This window comes from Aphelocoma coerulescens, chromosome 1A (genome assembly GCF_041296385.1).
Source record: "Aphelocoma coerulescens isolate FSJ_1873_10779 chromosome 1A, UR_Acoe_1.0, whole genome shotgun sequence".
In the NCBI taxonomy this organism is placed as follows: Eukaryota; Metazoa; Chordata; class Aves; order Passeriformes; family Corvidae; genus Aphelocoma; species Aphelocoma coerulescens.
In genome coordinates this window covers 77,234,296-77,253,770 of record NC_091014.1, presented here as the reverse complement: position 1 = coordinate 77,253,770, position 19,475 = coordinate 77,234,296, and the positions used below count along the sequence as shown (strand labels likewise).

General features: G+C 40.9%; 1 protein-coding gene and 1 long non-coding RNA gene across 6 annotated transcripts in view; one reads left to right on the top strand and one right to left on the bottom strand.

Annotated features, from left to right (window-relative positions):
• RERG (RAS like estrogen regulated growth inhibitor) overlaps window positions 1–19,475 on the bottom strand; it is a 96,697-nt gene that overhangs the window by 5,085 nt on the left and 72,137 nt on the right. For all 4 annotated transcript variants that reach the window (XM_069003584.1, XM_069003580.1, XM_069003581.1 and 1 more), the window contains one exon: window positions 12,370–12,426. In XM_069003584.1, coding sequence (XP_068859685.1) covers window positions 12,370–12,426 — 57 coding nt within the window. The remainder of the gene's footprint in view (window positions 1–12,369; window positions 12,427–19,475) is intronic.
• Window positions 310–17,495, top strand: LOC138104380 (uncharacterized). 2 transcript variants are annotated; one of them, XR_011148048.1, is made up of 3 exons: window positions 310–453; window positions 12,341–12,511; window positions 13,276–17,495. It is a non-coding gene; the product is annotated as an uncharacterized lncRNA (long non-coding RNA). The 2 variants fall into 2 exon arrangements; XR_011148047.1 differs by having other exon boundaries at window positions 12,235–12,511.

Sequence of the window (19,475 nt, the reverse complement as noted above, 5' to 3'; positions counted from 1 at the left end):
ATGAATGCTTTGCATTGTCAGAAACACAAGTCTTTCATTTGGTACAAATCTCTTCAATAGGAAAGAAGGATATCTTTTAGGAAATGCATTTCTTTAACTTGAACTTCTGGAAGGGCTCATGTTTGGTGAATGCCTGTTTTCATGATGTACCTCTTCATCATCAGGAAGGTTTCAATACTGTCAGTGCTGCAAACAGTCTCTTCCCAAACCAAAAATGTCCCACTCCCTCCCTCTGCCACCTTAATTGCTGTAATTGCCCAGCTGTCTCTAATAAGGACAAATGGTCAATTTACTTGGGCAGATGGCAAGCAATCTTGCTGTAGGGTTTCAGGCCATGAAGATTGGGTTTTCTGAAAGGCTGCAAATACCCCTTCTGGTTAGTATTTCCAGGCTGTTGAAGGAGTTGGAGCATCCCTTTGTGATCCTGAGGCTACACCTACACAGCAGAGTAAGGTATAGCAAAGTCTCTTGGTGGTGTGTCTCATCTGTCCCTTCCACACACCCTCCTATGTGCAGCAATTCCCTCAGGGAATGCAGAAAAAGCAGGAAACACTCCTTCAGTGTGAGAGCTGCAGTGATGCACCTTCAGTGAGTTATTTCAGCGTTCAGGATTCCCTGTGTAGTACTCCAAGCTCGAGGTTATTTAGGAACTTCTGCTTTGCTTCTTTGGGGGAGGGTGCTGTGGAGAAGAGAGGGCTCTCTGAGTAAGCAATGTGATTTTAGCTCCTTACTTGCTAAGGCTTTGCAGTGCTTATATGCCTTCAACCATCTGGCCCTGCATGACGAGTGGCTGCTGAGAATTTTTCCACAGAAGCTGAGAAACGTGGCTCACCCAGCCACGACTGCCGGGTATGTGTGAAATGTCCTCCTTAGGAGGCAGGATGGGGTAGGCTATACAGATCTTCTCTATGAAATGGGAGAATAAATATTGAGGAATAGGCTTTTTCTCACTGTGCAAAAGCAGCATGAATCTTAACTGATACTTGAATTCTCAAAATAGGGCCGTGGCGGCGCTTTATGTTGCAAGTTTAACTTGCTTTGGCTGCTCATGTTGGAAAGGAATCTGATCTTGGATGAGTAGCACCGATTTAGGTCGGATTTGTGTAAATAAATCTTAGTAAATGTGTGTCTGTTCCTGTGCTTTGGAATGTGTGGTAGCTGGGTGAATTTTAATGAGGAGTGTAAAACAGCTGGACGTTGAAAGCATTTTTGGTGTAATCACAGACATGGCTTCTCCTTCAAGGGAACGGAAACATCTGAAGAATCTGGTTGTCTTGTAAATTATGAGCCCTGAAGATGTGAGCTCCAGTCTGCTCACACTGATCCCATGGTACTTCACAAAAACACTGCCTTGCTTTGGGATTTATTAGTATCATTTTCCTTGTGGTACTGCCTTTTTTTTCTTTCTTTTTTTTTTCCTTTTTCCTTTCTTCTTTTTTTAGACATGCAGCCAGAGAGTAATTACAGGGCTTGAGATAACTGCTGGACCCCTGACTGAAACCACTGACAACACAGGTGTCTGTGTCTCAGCTAAGCACCCTTGACTCCTATTAGAGCTGATGAAATAAAATAGGTGCTGGTGCAATATAGCTTGCCTGAGCTCTCTCCTGGAATAAACTGCCCCTTAAAAGTACTTGGAAGTCTAAAATTGGTCAGATGAATCCAGGCTGTGAAAGTCTTAAGCCTCTGTCATCACAGTTAAGTAGAAAAAGCAAGGTGTTAACACTCTACCAGTGGCTCTCAGGATGATTTTGGGCAACTTCCTGCACGTCAGATTGTGATTTGCACCAGGTGCTGCCTATATGTTCTCTTTATAGCTATGTAAACCCTCACAGGTGGAACAAACACCACGGAGCTGTGTTTTGCTCACCACAAGCTCGGTGTCAACCCTGCCAGCCTCAAAGCAGAGTCAGGGAGCTGCTGTACAGACTGAGCCTGTCTGAAGCTGGCAGTGCTGTGGAAATAGTCAGATTTATTTGCTCTGCTTCGATATAAATAAGTAAATCTGACCCGTTCTTGCTGGTCTGGGGGCGTGCTGTGCTTCCAGTCATATTCCCAGTAAGAGGCTCAAAGGTGCTGATGATGAGTGTGGCTGATGCCAGATTCCAGAGTGGCTCCTGGTCATAAAGCTGAAGTCTCCCAGCACTCCTGCTGTGCAAAGCACTCTTGGTTCTCATAGTTCCATTATTTGAAAAATTAAAGTTTATTTCAAATATATTTAGAGTTGTCAAAAGGCCTGAGGATCATGTTGGAGATGGTAGCAGTTGGTTTGGTTTTGAGCCACAATAATTCATTAATAGCAACTGAGTAAATCTTTCAAATCACCACAGCTGCTGAAAAGTTATGGAAAAAGTTATTTTGGAGGGAAAAAAAAATAAACCAGCTTCCCTGGGGGCTCTTGGTGTTGATAAGCATATTACAGATATCCCTATTCTTCTGAGAAGTATGATTAAAAAAAAATACAGGAACAAAACCTACTTATGTAGGGAAAACTTTGAAGCCCGTGATCCAGAGGCTGTCCATGGATGAAATAATCAGTCACAGCTCGACCACATCACATCACATCCTTGTACTATGCTTATTGTGGTATTTTTACCAGAGTTTTGGCCTGGTGAAACTTGGCTGGTCATCTCTCAAACCTTTGTTTTGTCCAGGACTATCCTGTTTTTCTGAATATATTTGTTCCAGAACACTGTATTTTGTAGAGAAAAGCTATTATCTGGCAATTAATTTCTAGCTTTTGGGTTATAGTTGCAGTGATGTAAAAAGCTGTTTTCAATACCTGTTTATTTTGAACATACATCTATTGGGGTATGTCACAGCTCTGGAATGAAATATTTGCATGGAGGTGCTTCTTGAAATTTAGGAGTAGGTAAACCAGCTGAGATGGAGCAACGACATTTTACAGCCAAATTTAAGGAACAGCCTGGTCTCTTGTTTGCTTTTAGGTACAGAGGGACACAAACTCTCTTTCCATACAGAATTTCAGTTGATTTTTTTTCATCAAGAAAGGTTAATAAAACAAGGACACATAAAAACGCTCTAAGAAACTTTGGTCTCATGGTGGTTTTCAGCCAGATGGATCCAAGAAAGGCAAGAGATCTAGAGAAAGACCTTTTGTGTAATGACTGCAGCAGAGTTTTCAGACCAAAAACTTCAGCTAACAGCCATGAACTTTTAAGTCATGGTTAAAGTCCTCTTGGATGGCAGTGGAGCAGTACATCTAAAGGACAAAAACTCCCCATAATTAGTTCTGTTAACAGAATAAAGGTTCCTGTTTTCTGTTTGGGGTGTTTTTGTTGTTACCTCACTACTCATTTAGACTCCTGCAATCTTTGGCACCCATCTGAGTACACCTGGCTGTCACATCTGAGAACAGTGACTTTGACAGCCCATTGGGTTAAAAAACCCCCTCTATTTCTATTACTAACCCTGGTGCTGTTCTCCTTCTGTGAAGTCTGTCCCCCTCTGCATTTCTTTGCTGCTTCAGGAACTTTTCACATTTTAGAAAGCCTCTGTAAGTTGAATGGATCCTCCTGACTCAGAAAGTCTCTCCTACCTTCTTCCTTCCTCAACCCCAGCTCTCCTCAAAGCACAGTGGAATTTATTTTTCTTGCTTGCATCTGGCTGTTATGTGTTCCCTCTGTTATTTACCTTGCAGGAGGGTTTTTATTTTGCCACCACCTGTGGTTTTATGGTAAGCACAGTACCACCCTTGTGTATTTAGAACATGTTTCTACTGCTAATGCAGCATAACCTCACGTGTCTCTCTTTTCATTAACGCCACAGACCCCCAAATGAGCAAAGTTGGGTTATGTGTTGATAATGCCATCAAACAACATGCCATGAATGGTCATTGCATCATGATTATCATGTATAAAAGAAGAAAAAAATAGTAAAAATTAAGTTTCTGAAAGGAAACTTTGTGACTCTGATAATTTGACTCGGACTCTTCAATGTTGTGCTGTGCATGTGCAACCCCAAGAGTCAGGAAACAGGGAAGGAAAGGTTCCAGGAGGTTGTACACTCATCACAGGTGCCATGTGCTCTTAACGTGCAAAGGCCATGCTACACAAACACGTCAAGCTGCAGATTTCAACCCAAACATGTATGAAAGAAGAGTTGATTGCAGAGATATTGAACCCAAGTCTAGAGGCTCCAGCCTGCTTCACATGCTGTGAATGCTGCTTTTGGAATTCACAAGGTGATGTGCAAACAGGTTTCTTTTCTAACTTCATTTTTGGCTGCCCTCTCCAAGGCTACGTTTGCTGCAATCAGAGTTGCTGCAGGTGTTCCCAAACCAGTCAGGTTAAAGCTGAGCACAGAAGGAGCCACGTGGGAGGCACTGCAGGCAGTGAGTGTGCCTTGGCTTGCTGAGCTGCTTTTAGTTGGTTTTCAGTGCAAGGTGAAGCTCTCAGAGGTCTCTGTTCTATGTGAATCGAGGCTGGGTGAGGCATAGCAGCCCTATTCACACCCCTAAGAAGGCACAGGGTGGAACAGCCCTTGGGCCATCAGCAGGCATGAACCTCTGCACAAGGCTGGATGCAGGGCTGTCCATGGAGATGGGCAGAGACCTTTCGTAGGTGACCTTAGAAGCAGCTTCAGGTGCTGTGGGGACTCATGGGGGGCAAAAGGATGCTCTGTGCAAGGACACATGCAAAAAACCCAGCTAACTGCAGTGTGAAGTATGGAGAACAAATCCAGGAGAAAGGAGACTTGATTAGGTTGTGGCTTAGTGAGCAGTTTGGTTTTTATCGTGTTTTCCTATTTCTAATAAAGTGGGAAGGTAACAGATGGCTAGTATTTGCATAGCCCCACGAGACTATAAAGTTCTCATCTTGGCATGAGAGAATCTGTTGCATCTGTAGAATTTCCTCTTATTAGGAAGAACACATGAGTGATTAAAAACTAGTCTACAGAAAAAACAGTTTTTCTTCATGTGTTGGTATTTTCGATAAACAACATTTTGGCCTCCAAACAGAAATTGTAGAATAGTTTTCTTGAAGAGGACTCTAAAAATAATGAAAAATGTCTTTATTTGTTACCTTCTGCTGCATGCAAATATGATTTTTCTGCTGCATGTGAAGAATGGGTTTCTTTTGAGAAGTGAAGTGGTGTGTTGCTTTTCCTTTCCTATAGGTTCTGTCTTCATTCAACTTTTACTGGGATAGGCAAAGAAACCGTGGGCAGGTACCTGGGAACTGAATTCATCAAAGCATGCTAAAACCAAACCAATAAAGCCAGAGCAGTGCTAACAAGTAGGGAGTAAGCTCAAAGGTTTAAACAGTTGTTGGTTGTTTTGGTTTGGTTTTTTTTTTTTTTTTTGGTTTTTTTTTTTTTTTAAATTTAATTTTCTCACCAACACTTGGAAGGGATGTTGGTTCTTGGTAGGAATTACGTCCCTGATAAATTTAAGTCTAAATAAATCGTATTTTGCTATGCCTTTTTGTCTGATTGCTGCAAGAAGTCTTTGTTGGTGAAGCTGAGTTTCACCTTATTTCTGACAATATAAATGAGAACTAACCAGTGAGACTTTTCCCACCCCTAAAACAAGTAAAACAAAAGCCTTCTCTCCTGAAGGTGCAGAGGCAAGCAGTGGAAAATTCTGCTCATCTGGAAAACATTTCAGAATATGATGAGCAACAAAAGTAGGGGCAAAATATTTTGCAGCTGTAGCTATAGCAAGAACAGCCACTGCCATTCCTGAGTTTTGCTGTCTGTTGAGCTACTGTAAAAAAAAGCAGTGTTTTTATTACTGGCATCAGGAATATCTTCATCCCAAGACTCATATGAAAGAAAACAAACCACATTTTCAGATAACTGCTTCCCATGTTATTGCAAGCATCTTGTGTTGCTGCTCTCAATTACAATTTCATCATTTCAAGCCTTTGTTGAGAATTTTAGAAGCCAGAGTTGGTGTTTTAAGGTGCTTAAGGCCATATGAGTCCATTTCCTTAGAAACACCTCAGAGGACTTGGGAATACTTTCATGGCTCATTGCTGTAATACATTCAGTATAAATTCCCCCCGCTGAAGAGCATGGTAAAAATGATGCAACATATTAAATGTATATCAAGTTAAATAATGTTTCTACTGTTTTGATGTAGGAGAAATATAAGCATGGGATGAAGCATAAGAAGGCACAACCTAGACTGCTGAGGACTGAATCCCTTAAGCACCGAGGCAAAGGAATGAGTAATTTTGTCAATAAAAATTGAGGATACAAATAGCTGGAGTCTGGCTGGAGAATAAGGCTGCTTCCCAGTGATTTATGAAGTGTCTACACATTTGTCATGGTAGTCTCTGAAGCACAGGCTGGCAGCCATTCCTCCCAGCCCCAAAAGGTTGGTTACCATCACACCTCACTCTGGCTGAGGGCCCACTCAGGACCACATGTGGTATTCTCAGCCTGTGCTTGGATAAGCTGCAGTTGTCAACACGGGTGTTCAGACGAAATATGCAGGAGGCAAAGTTCTGCAAGATGATGGCAGAACCCTCTCCTCTTTTTCTGCCTATAGAAAATGGTTCTTTTCCATCATGAGCACTGTGCAGACTGCACTATCCTGTTGTGCAGCAGGAAGAGGAGAGGGCTGGGAGGGGAGGCTGCCTAGCTTCTAGTGCTGTCAACCTTTACACCCAAGGGCTGAAGAGGCCATCAGTTAATGATTTATAAACACTTATTTTACTATGGGCTGCTCTGTTAAAAGCTCTGTTTGCTGTCTGGGCAGTTTCTCTCTCAGCTGTGCTGCTGTAGGATTTTCATGCTAGAGACAGGCAGTTAAACCTTCAGGAGTGTTAAGACAAACTTGCTGAGTAAGCCACAAGAAAACTAGAAATCCAACACACAAAGATGTGTTTCTTTAACTTGGGATCTGCAGCAGGGAAGGCAATCCCAGGGATCAGGAGTTTGTATTCAGATGGTATTCCAGCTGTCCAGACAATGTGTTAGCTGAATAAATCAGACAGCAAAGACAATCCTAGAGAACTGTATTTGGACTGGAGCTCTTTATCGTGGCTTCAATGGCACAAAGCTATCCCAAAAAGATGGTTCTTGCATCTTCTCTTGCTAGGATGAATTATATATAATAAATAATACTAAATGCTCCAAGTGAGGTCTTGATTCCCACAGCTAAGCTGTTTCTGGGTCTCAACCATTTTGATGAAAGCTAGTTTGGATATACTCCTACTTTGCTCTGTTGTTTATGTTGTTCCTACAGACCTGTATTTATCCAGTGCAGAAAACAAACTCAGGCCAGCATTGCTTGCTAGTTCTGCCATGGTATTTACATCATGTATGGGATCTGCAAACTCTCCTTGTGATTCCTGAGTGATACTATTTTGCTAACAGAACCCCCCAGCTACAGATGTAAGCAAAACTACCCTTCTAATGTAAAAATAATCATCCTTGCAAGACGTTTTCCAGTGGGAAAAGCCTTCTTGCCAGTGTAAATACCTTCACAAAGTTGTTTCTGCTGTTCTTGCCACAGTGGTGAAATTTGCAAGTCTTGAGCTCGTCTGTAGGAGATTCAGTTTTCTTCTGTGGGAGAATTCAGGGTACTAAGAGAGGTTTCTGTCTCCTTCCTTCACGCAACTTGTACAATTTTATCTCCTATCTTTCTTGCTTTCCTGACACCTACACATTTTACCCATGTTTGAGGGTCTCTTATGGGCTGTCTGTGTATTGCATTGGATAGGACTTTATAGACACTGTTCAAGTTTTTAATTCTCCCAGGAGAAAAAAGAGTGAACAAAAACCTGTAAAGAAATTGGGATATAGTCGGAAGCAACACTCTTCAAAATGTCATTACTAGTCAAGTAGTCCTGGTAAAATTATAATTATTCTGAAGACCCCTATTTCTTACAGTTACCTCTACTCTTTTAAAGTAGTGAAAAGTCTTCTCTCTATCCTGTTTGAATTAAATAAACCCCTTAGCTTTCTGTCTCTCTCTGCCTTCACACACAGGCCAGCCTGTCATGCCCTGTTCTACTGATTGCATGTTCAGAGAGAGTTTTCTTTTCAGAGGATCAGCAAAGTTGTATGAAGTGTGTGAACAGCTAGAGAAAGAATCTAGGGGCACTGTGAGAAAGCCAAGATACTTTTAGAAAGGTCAACAAAAATATTATTTCCTTGTTTGCTGATAAGTTATAAGTAGATTTTTGTTTCAAATCCAGTCTTTGATTGCTGTTTCTGTGTGCCTTTGATACATGTCTTAAATCTGAGTATCAGATACTCAAAGGATTTACAATCCTTCTGTAAGATGAAGGATTTTGTAGGTGAGACACAGAGGCAGAGAGATTGCAGGTAACAAACCAGTTACAGGAATAAGAAAAGAACAGAGGAGCCTGTCTCCTGCATTCACCTGGAGTTTTAGTTGTTTGGGGCTTTTTCCTACATAGCAAAAACTGATGTTTTAGTCCTTGAGCCTCAAGAACCCCCTGATTCTCCCAACTATATATAAACATGTTAATCCAGAACAAATGACAAAACAGAGTTCATAATCCCCCCATTTTTTCTTGCAAATTGGTCCCATTTTGGTGGAACAACAAATGGGTTCTCAGAGAAATGCTGAGAAATTACTTTTAAAAGCACTCAACCGTAGCAATGATGAATTTTCTTCTTTCATCATTTGATCCAGGAGGTTCTCCCTGCATCTCATGGCTTATGGAGGTAGGAAATTTGCTGCTATGCTTGAAGTACTCTGCAGGCCCTCTGTCTGCCTACTGCTGTGATGGCTCTTCAGGCTTCCTCCTCTTTTTTTTTTTGCCTTTTAGCAGTTCCCTTGATTACTCTGATTCAGCATCTCCAATTTTAAAATCAATTAAATATCACAGTGAACCACAACATCTCTCCAACTCTGAGCTGAGGTGAAGGCACCCTAAATTCTGGGCACTGCCAGTAGCTCCTGGAGGGAATTGCTGAGATACAGACTCTTACTGCAGTTTGCTGGGACTGGGGAGAGCAGCTATTCCCAGCAGCCTTGAAAATTATGGTGTCAAGCCCTGGGGCCACTGAGGTCCACAGGAGTCCCACATTCATGATAAGAGTGTGGCTTAAGTGGTGTCCTAACCAGGACAAGCATTTTGAGGCCTTCTAACATCACACTGAGCTTGCTAAGATGTTTTTAAAGTTGTGTTCTATTTAAGAACATGTAAACATTAATGAATTTTGGTGGAATACATGTGGGAACCCAATCCCCTTTCTCAGTACATATTTAATGAGCTAAAGAAGACTAGTTTAATGCTGAATTCTTCATGTATTTAATATTTTAGAATACAACTGCTTGTATTTTTAAAAATGTGCAGTTCCAGCCCATTTCTACATAGAGCTCTTCTGTCTAATTCTGTTGGAAATGTGAGATAGCTGCAATTTACTGTAAATGAAGATGGATGTGGAAACCCATTCACCCTGATGATGCCAGGTAGGAATCTACCTCGAGGAATTCATCACCTTTTGGAAAAGCAATCAAAAACCCCATGCCAAGATGGTGACAATGACTTGCCAGTCAAACAGAAATACTGGACAAGTCAAGGCTGATGATTACCCAGAAAATGACCTTTGCTGTGGTTGTTGCCCTTTGGCTGAGAACAGTTAAATAAAAAGCAGAGTGAGATGCACTTTTGTGAAGATGCAGCTGTCCTAGCAGTGTTTGCACAGATCCAACATCGTTGGATAATCGTTGCACTGAAGTGGCCGAGCTGCAAAGCCCTGACTTCAGCAGCAGCTCTGTTTTCCAAAGCTTGCAGAGTTCAGTGACGTTCCTCCCACCAGAAAATGTTACTTTGTGGTTGGTAATTTGGCTCCTGGAGGTACAGCATTCTATCCAGGTGCTGCTAAAAATGTGGCCCTTCATTTTCTGCTGGCAGGTTAGAATAGTAAAGAATATTTATAAGGTGTGTTTTTTCCCTTCCAGTTCAAATGTGCCACCCTTGAATAAAAAGAGGAAGAGGGTTTGGTTTTTTTTTTTTAATATGATGCTTAGTTTAGGCTAATGTTGAATTTCCATCAGGCCTTGAACAGCTTGGTGAAAGCTTTCCTAAAAATAGGAATTATCTGGGGATTGCTTGCATCAGAGGGCTAATGGGTGGTTGAAAACTTGACATAAGAAATAAACTATAAATTTGACGTTTTTGTCACAGCCCCAGTGATTTTTGGCAAAACCTCCCGTTGCTTAGTAGCTGGATGGTTTGCATCTGTTTTACTCCTGTCCTTTTAGAACAACTTGACAAAGCAGCTTATTTCTCCCTGTAGAGGAAATGATTCTCACTGACACAGCTTTAATTTTTTATATTGATTGAGCATGTAGATATCCCTCTTTCCACATAACTGCCAGTCCATGACTGCTAAGAAGAAATTAATCTATTCTGCTAAAACTTTCAGTGAATTCAGATGTTTACACATAATTGGACCCCAAATCACTGCAGGATGACCATGCTAAAGAGAGAAAACACAGTTTTTCAGGCACTGTTTTTCAAAGCTTTTCAAGGTACAGTTCCTTTCTGATTGATCTCTGAAGGCTTGGATAGCGGTTACAATTCCAAAATAATTTTTCACCTCTAACACTCCAGAACCTTCTTTGTGATCTGTAGTTTGACAAAATAATACCTTACAAAACAAACTCTGGTGAGCAGCTTCTACCAGAGATTACTGTGATTAAGAAAGAATTTATTGCCAAGAGTTTATTAGTTTCTGAATTTCTCAAACCTTTTCCTCAGAGCAACCTGGAGTGCTGAGCATCACAGTGACTGCAATACACAATTTAAGCTATTATTCTCTAAACTGAATGGGGATGTAGAACTCAGTAAGTCAGAAGAGATTCAATTTTCAGTTTATTGAGATAAGACTGTTGCCTGCACGAAAGCTGCAAAGAGAAGACAATTAGATTCCTGAGGGGCACGGTAATTTGCAATTGCATTCATTTGTAAAACAGAAACAAATGTCAAATCTTGTATAGCAAAAAGGGCATGGGGCCTTCATAATGGGGCAAAAAATCATAAACCTTGTAGCTTGTAACAACTTCATTTGTGTGCTTAAACAAGGCAAAAAGGATGCTTTTGCATGCAGTGTCCCTGGAAGAAATTGATGAACTTGGACTAAACTGATAGAGAAGACTGTACACACTTCTTGTCAAGCTCTTAAAATGATGTACTAGTGATAGAAACGTGAAGTACTAACACTAATAATACTAATACAACTTTCTACTGAACATTCCACTGTGCAGCACAAGGCAGGTGACATATAATTCACTGAGGAATATACTGATAGTAGCAGATTAAAGAGTGCATTTGAGTTCAGGTTGTGCTGAGATTTATTTTCCCAAGGTGGGAGTTTTAAGCATCTGTCATAGCTGTACTTTGCCAAACAAAAATACTTAGTATGATCCTGGATACTCTGCTTTTTTCAAAGGGCTGCCTGGGGTCTGTAACAGAATACATCAAACTTCATTTCTGCTATGCAAGTTTATGGCATTTTCTATTTCCTTAATGAGATTTTTTAAGGAAAGAACATTAATAAAGAAATTGATATTTAACTGTATGGTCTGGGTTGGAGCCTGCAAAGAAATATTAGGAAGGAGAGAGGAACACATTGTTGGAGAATAGGGAACTTTCCAGCCCTTTGTGTGTGAATCACTTAGTCCTGAGGTTCTAAGAAGTGAATGCCCTGTCTTGGACTTCTTGGCCTGGATTTGCTCTGGTGCAGAGCATTTAAATAGATGCTATTTTAAGAAAGACTAAGAAATCTGACCTTGGCAGAAATTTTAAGTGAAGCCTCTAATTCAGGGCAACTCTTTGACAGGTTTTTTGAGATATCTGAGCCAGCTCCTTGAAAGTGCCAGACCCAACAGAACTTAGTGGGAGCAGTGGGAGGGACATGTGGATGCCCTTTACTTGATTGGTGCCCCTATCTGGTCACCCAAAAATTGAGAGACAATGTATGTTTGAAAGTGAGGACAAAAAAATTACCTAAATCTAGGTAGACTGACTGTAAAAACCTACCTTTTTTTGGCCATGAATTTTTAAGATCTGTACCCCAGTGATCTTACTCTCTAGCAGAAGATGTTTGGGTTATTCAAAAGCAGAAAACTGATCTCACACTAAACAATTTGAAGAGCAAAATATTAAAGCAATTGATTTCAATGGCAAAATTCCCATGGATTTCTGAGTGGGCAGAAATGTGCCTCATCCAATATCTCAGCTTTTGTCTGAGTGTTACTGCTTCTCTGTTCTGCCATCTTAGGTAACAACTTGTTCCAGCTTTAAATGACCATAGAGAAGCTTTTCACAGCAAACTTCAAGGCTGACTGAGGCTTGGAATTTTAACTCTGTGATTTCCATGGCTTCAGCTGTGCCATTCCAGGACACAATAACCTACCTAGCGTCGGGTCGTACTCCCAGATGAACCTCTTGGTCAGGAAGCGCACGACGAGAGCTGGAGGGACAAAGAGATTTCGGGTGAGAAGGACAAGACATCAACTCAGCAGGTTTTTCAAAGCTTTCCCAGCAAAGTTTTCCATGTGAGTGGACATGTAGCAGCTCCCCTGAACTGTGAGCAGAAGTCAGTGTGTGTGGCCCACTTCGCACTTTCGGAGGGGGGCAACAAAACAAAACAAAAACCAAACCAAAGCAGAACTTTTTGCAACATTAAAGCTGCTACTTTGGATGCTTCAGGTTTCCCATAACCAGTGGAAAAAGAGTTGGCAGTTTTGGAACCAGCTTTGACACTTCAAAATGAGGGTTGTTCAAAACAATTTTACTCTTGAAGACTTGCTTTCGGATTGTAAACCTTGTAAGGCAGAAATAATTGGCTAAATAGCTGCCTTCACTATTTTGGCATGCCTTCTTCATAACAGTTTAACTTCCATGTTTTGCCTACTTGAAGCAAACAGATAAAATATTTTAAACCAATGGTCCACACATGCTATTAATCAATTCACAGAAATAGAAAAAAAAAGGTTAGATTTTGGAGCACTGGACAGGTAGTTCTTAGTTTCAGCTTATAGGTGAAGATCTTGCTATTCATGTTCTTGTATTTAATTTTTTTCTATCCCTCTAAACCCTTTAAAAACAACTTACATAGGCTTTGATTATTCTTGAATTTAAAACTAAGCAGCACTTTGAATTTCTAGTGATGTAAATGAATCATTTACCACTGCAAACCATCCAAAACCCTTTCTGCAAATGAAGCCAGAGATATCACTGCACTAGCTATGAGTGCAGCAGGAAAAGTTTCCCTTGCCATCAGACCTATACAATTGTTCCATTCTTCTTTTGGTTGCAGGTGGACAGTAAAAGGTGTTCTGATCCTTTTCAAAACTGAAGCCAGGAGAATGTCCTACACCCCAGACTTCTATGCCCAAGAGGAGGATTAGGCAACAGCCTGCAGAACAAATCCAACAAATTAAGATTTGCTTAATCAGACAATCAGAATATTAAAGAAGATTAACTAGGCCTTATACTTGGAGGGGTAATAAGAAGCTGATCCTAAGGAAATGAGATCACCACACAAGAAGCAATTTGAAGTTGCTATTATTTTAAGTTTCTATTTTCCTTAGGAAATTCTACTTTTGATGTTTTTGCTTAGGCTTTGCTGAAATGCTGTCCTTGTTCCTCCGAGTAGATGTGGCAATTCTTAGTCAAAGTAACTCTTCAAGTCATGCCCTTAACCTGAATGTCACATGAAAATAAGATGACCTCTTTATAGCTTATTTTCCATCCACAGTGATGTTGCACCAGGACTTTTTTTTGCACCTTTTATCTGAGCTGGAACAGTTCAAGCATCTTGTTGTTTTGAAAGTTTGGTCATGACTCTTCTCTAACTGCTCTTACCATCTTCTTAGTCAAGGACAGCTTTAAGAAATGCTTTCTTTTTTGACAGCCATACTGTGAAGGGGAAGCAGTGGTGGGCCACCTGTGTGGAAGTGCCTGAGCCTGTGCCTGGACCTGGAGAAGCTAATGAAGAGAGAGAGAAAAGGCAGAAGAACCTGTCCAACTATATATATATTTAAACACGGTCCACTTAGTTATGATAACCTTGTAGCTGTAGATGGAAATTGCTGGAGTGTAGAAATGATGGAGGGGACTAGAAATCTGTCAAGCACGTCTAAGACAGGTCATGGAGAGAAGCAGCTTTGAAGGAAAAGAGGGAGAAGAGCTGATTTTGGAGGTGCCCAAAGGTGACATACCATAAGAAGTAAAAGTAGAACTGGACTGGAGCTACTGAGATGAGCCTGGGAGGAGAAACCCACGGTTATGTACACAGGATAAAATGGTTCAGGTGTGCAGTGCTGCAGAGGGGAAGAATTAAGAGATCACAGGTGTAAGCTCTGGTGAGAAGGGGAAAGCTAGGCTGTATTTACCTCCAGCACATGCAGATCCATAAATAATTACATGTTTAGGAGGGAGCTGAGCTAAAGAAAGGAAGGGTGGGAGGTGGCTGCCATGCACAGAGTCAGATGGCAATTAGTCTCTCTGCTGGCAGATCTCAGTGGGGAGCACAGAAAGCACAGTGAGCCACTTGCTAGGCACTGCTGCCAATAAAGCATTTTTGTAAGTATTTTACTTTTCTTTGGACCCAGTGAAGGGAAGAAAATACCCCCTGAGCACAACCCCAGTGAGTGGGGAACTATCAGCTTCAGAGCCACGTGCTCTTGGGGCTGGGCAGAACTGCTGCTCCTCCAAGGCTGGCTCTGCTCAGCCTCCCTGCTTCTGACCCAGCCAATTCCTCCAAAATACTTCTGCTCTCTTTCATGGCAGTGGTCACAGCCCATCCTAAAAGCTTTTCACTTCCACACATTTTTATGAGGCTCAAGATTAGCAGCTAGCTGCATTGCACAGATGGGGAACGTGAGATGCTCTTGATCCAGAGGCTGTTCTGTTTACAAGTATTGCAGACTATGCTGGACGGGAAATGTCTTCACTTTTGCCTCATTAGGGGTGCTTAGCAGATGGGCCTCTGACATCCAGCTGAATATTAAAACAATGTATGTGACTTTGCTGCCTGATTTGACTGAAAATAGACGATGAGGAAAGAGCTGGGAAGGGCATCCAAGTGCTTGGGCTGTCAGTCTGGAGACCAACTTGCTGGCTCGTGCCTCCTGCCCCAGCAATGATCCCCCAGAGCAGGGGTATTACTGTGGAGCCACACTGTTTATGTTGAGCTCACTCACTGCCAGATGACATCACTCTTCTGTAAAATAACTCTGCCAGCAGAAGAATCAGGAGTGTGGACATCAGCAATTCACCACACTTAGAGCTGTAGCAGTCAGATTTCTGCTGCTGACTTAAATGATGCTTTGGGCAAAGCAATCAAATTCCCCCATGGCCTTAGTAATGTTGTATAAAAGATGAGTTGAGATGGGCATTAATTCCCTCTCACCTGAGCAAAGCTGTGTGTACTGTTTGACCAGTCAGTTTTACTTAGACATGCTTAACTCTAATGCTAATAATGAGCCAAAAATAGGCCAAGGGACTGAAAAAAAACCAATCCAAATGCTGGGTTTTGATTCCAAATGACATTGAGGCTGAGACTGTCTGAAACACATTATTTTCTGATTACAGTAAGTGACTAATTCCAATATTCATATTAAAATGGCCATTTCCAGTGTTCATCCTCAAATTCATTTTGAAGCAGCCAAGAGTCTGATGCAGTAGTTAATAGAGTGAATTTCACAGCCCTCCACTGAGACTAGTCCAGGCTCTTCCCTGGACACTTACTGCTTGTGAAATAGAAGAGCTTGCAGGCTTGGAAGGAAAGAATCTCCACCAAACTGCTCTGTGGATTCCTGCTGTGCTTTTTGGAGACATGACCATCACCAAAGGGAACTGAGGTAACGTCCCAGCGAAGCAAGAACAGACTCCTGTCTCCTCCTGCCTTTCCTGACACCCTCGCTTCCAAGTCAGCTGGTTTGTACAGGGTATAAATTAGGGTAGAACTTGGCACAGGACTTTCATTCACTCATGTTTAAAACTTCTGCCTTAGAAGTTATTCTTGGAGAAGAATCATGGCTATCTGTCAATTACATTTGCAGTGCAACTCCACTGAAGACAATGAAGTTATATCAGGATTTAACTTGGCATATAAACCAAGATTATCAACCACATAATTAATCAATTTCTTTCGAACTTGTGTGGCTGAGTCCCTTGCTCAGCTTTAAAAATCCCACTCCATATCTTTTCGAGGTTTTTTTTTTGTGTGTGTGATATTTTGCATCTTGCTTTAGATCTTTGTTTGGATTTAGTAACATATAAATGCTCTAGCTAAATTTACAATCTGTCTGAATACATATCTTTGTGGATTTGGTATCATTCCAGCTAATACAAGCTGAGTTTTTTGGGGAAGAAAGGAAGCCGGGTTTTATTTGAAAAACAACCCCCTTCCCAAAAAGTTACAGAGTTCAAAGTTATTCTAAGAAAAATAACAGTTTTCCACAGTGAAATAACTGTATGATGACTCTTTTATGCCATGAGAATTTTCAGCTATAAAAATGGTCTGAAAGTAGTCCCATTATTTAACTTATCAACAAGTCCATTCCTGGTGCCATGATGATGTGTCATCAGTAAACCATACTTGGCAGGAGACACCAGAGTGGTTAAAACCAAAGGCTATAATGATCAAAAGGCAGTTTCAGAAATGAAATATTTCACTTTTTCTTAAAAGCTATATTTTTTGTTAGAGAGTTCATCCCCCATTCACCTTCTCAGAGGTCCTTTATGTATTGGAATTTCAGTCCCCCAGGAAGATGTGGTGAGTTCCAGTCTGCAGGAGGGCAGTGCTGCTGCATTCTGGCAGGTGATGTTCTGCCTCCTCAAACAGCTCTATGTCCATCTTTGGGATATAATGGTTTGTTTTAAAGGCAAAACCATGAGAATTTAATTTGCTTGTGAAAGTGAAGGTCTTCTGGGGGTGTCTGTGTGTGGAGAAGATGTGAACTTAGAGAGTCTTTCTGATCCTGATCCATCAGGGATGTAAAGAGGCACTCACTGCCCCTTGCTCTGCATCCATGAGCCCGGGTTTGACTCAGCTCTGACAGGATCTCTGGCAATTCAGTGATGTGGGGATGTGAGGGCTGAGTGAGACATCCACAGGAGCAGCTCTCTGCCTTTGTCTCCTCTCTTGGTTTGCTCACTGTGGTCACTTCTGATGCTGGGACCTGATGCAGTAGACTAGATGTTTCCTAGAGTAAATCTGATGAAGCAAAGCAAGATCAGAGAGAAAAATAAGGGGGAACTCAATGAAGTATAAAAATGTTTTGTTTTACACTGCCTTGCTGTTTCAAACTATGCATGTTTCAGGCATATTTAAGTCCCTGTCTTAAGCAGTGAGCTGTTCAGAAAAATTACTGTTTATGATTTTATAGTTTTTCTTTAACAGCACAGGGAGGTCCTCCACTGACTGCCAATATAAGTTTAAAAAGTATATATACTTTTATATATGAAGATCAATTAAATATAAATACCAAATGTATATATTCTTATATATACCACAGAGCAATTTATATATAACAGTGTGTGTGTATATATAGGTGTATATATATTCTGCTACAGTAAATAGAGACCAGGATTGAACAGCTGTGGGATGGAACGTGTTGCTTTTGCCTGTCAGGAGGTTTCACTGTGTAATGCAAGCCTTTTTCTTCAGTGGTAAGGGCTTCAGTTCTGTGCATTCAAATGTGAGCACCAAAAATGGTTCAAATGTCTTTTTGTTCTGGTGGAACATAAAGGGACTGTAGTACCTGTCTCAAATATCTGTCTCAATTCCCACAGCAGGATCATGGTGGAAACCAACATTCCATGTTCAAGTATTTCAAAACCACTAATCTATTTTCAGATGTACAATATTAAGTGCTGTATACTGGATTTATCTTTACAGTAAATAATATTTTACATGCAGAATGTGAATGCAGTAGGACTCCAAAGGCTATTTCAGATAATAATTCAGTAGGTTTTTCTATTAGATATCAACAACTGACCTTCTTTCCACAAGTTGTTTGGAAAGAGTATCCTACTGTGGAAGAGACAGAGACCATAGTCCTGCTCAGCTGTGGTTTTTAGCAGCCTCCATCAGATTATTCATACTCTGGCCTGACTAAATGTCAGTGTATTTCATGTCACTGTCACTTTTCAATTTCTACTACAAGGTTTTGGGGAGTATTTCTTTTGTTAGCAGCAATTTCAGTCCATCCCAGAGGTAATTGCATTTTGCTGCTGTGGGAAATACGTGATTTTAGGAACTTCTGAGTGGAAAGAGCCTGGGGAAAAGTAACCTGTTTCAAGGAGCTCATCTGAAATTCTGGCACACTCCGTGGCACAGTGTATTTACATATTTATCTTGACTGTCTTAACAGCAGGCTGGACTTCTTTGTATGCTCACCTGGATAGTTCACTCTCATTTTTTTATCGATTAGCAGTCATTCATCCCATCCCCACTCAGCAGGAGGATTTTTGTAGTAATGTTCTGCCCATTGCTTTCAGTGCTCAAGGCATGTTTTTACAATGGTTGCTGCACATGGAGCTTAAGCAGGAGGCTTAATTTACATTACGTTACCCCGTTCCATAACATGTAATTTCACTATAAAGTTGTTTATTCCACAGGTCTTCTCTCATGTGAAAGATGAATTATCAGACTGGTGTGTCTAATGGTTTTGATCATTTTAGGAACACACTTGTACCATTTCTCTCTCCTGACTTCATTGTATAACTTGTTCTGTCGCCCCTTTTGTGAAGCCTGAACTTTCTGGTGTGCTATTACTAACACATCTGGTTTTCCAAAACACAGTTAATGGTAACACCTCCAGATGTTTGTGTGTCTGAGACAAAGTATATTTGTGATGGCATTGTAGGGAAAACCTTAGGGATGAAATCTCACAGAACAACTGTGGCTTTTCCAGAAAACTGACACAGGTAAGGTTTGGATTTCCATGCTCTTTTGAAAGACACTGGGCAGAGGAAAGTAGAAGAGGATTCTCAGTACAAAACTTGGACACTAACTCAACCCTCCATCTCAAGATGAAAGATAAAAAAGTTAGATTTATCTGAGAGGGGGGAAAAAAAAAGAAAGAAGGGGTGGAAAGCTTTTCTCTTTAAAAATCCAGCACTTCAATAAGACAGTGGCAAGATGTCAAAATTTTCAGTGGCTGTAACTTTTTTGTATTTTCTTTTCCTTACATTTCTTCCAGTGTTGAATTTAGAAAACATCCCACTCTCTTTTTATGGTCAAATTAGTTTGTCATCTTTAAAAAGGAAAAAGAAAGAAAGGAGATACAGGAGGGAATTCTATAATGGTTTCAATGGCAGGATGATCTGGTTATTGTCAAAGCATTTTTGCATGAATGAATTTTTGTTGGTAAATGTACTTTGAACAGAAAGGCCATTTTTTTCAAGGAAGTTAGGGTTTTTGATTTTCAAAGGAAATGACTCAACACCTCACTGTTTGTCTTCAAAGAACTTGCAATTTAGGAATTGCATATTTAAAACAAACCA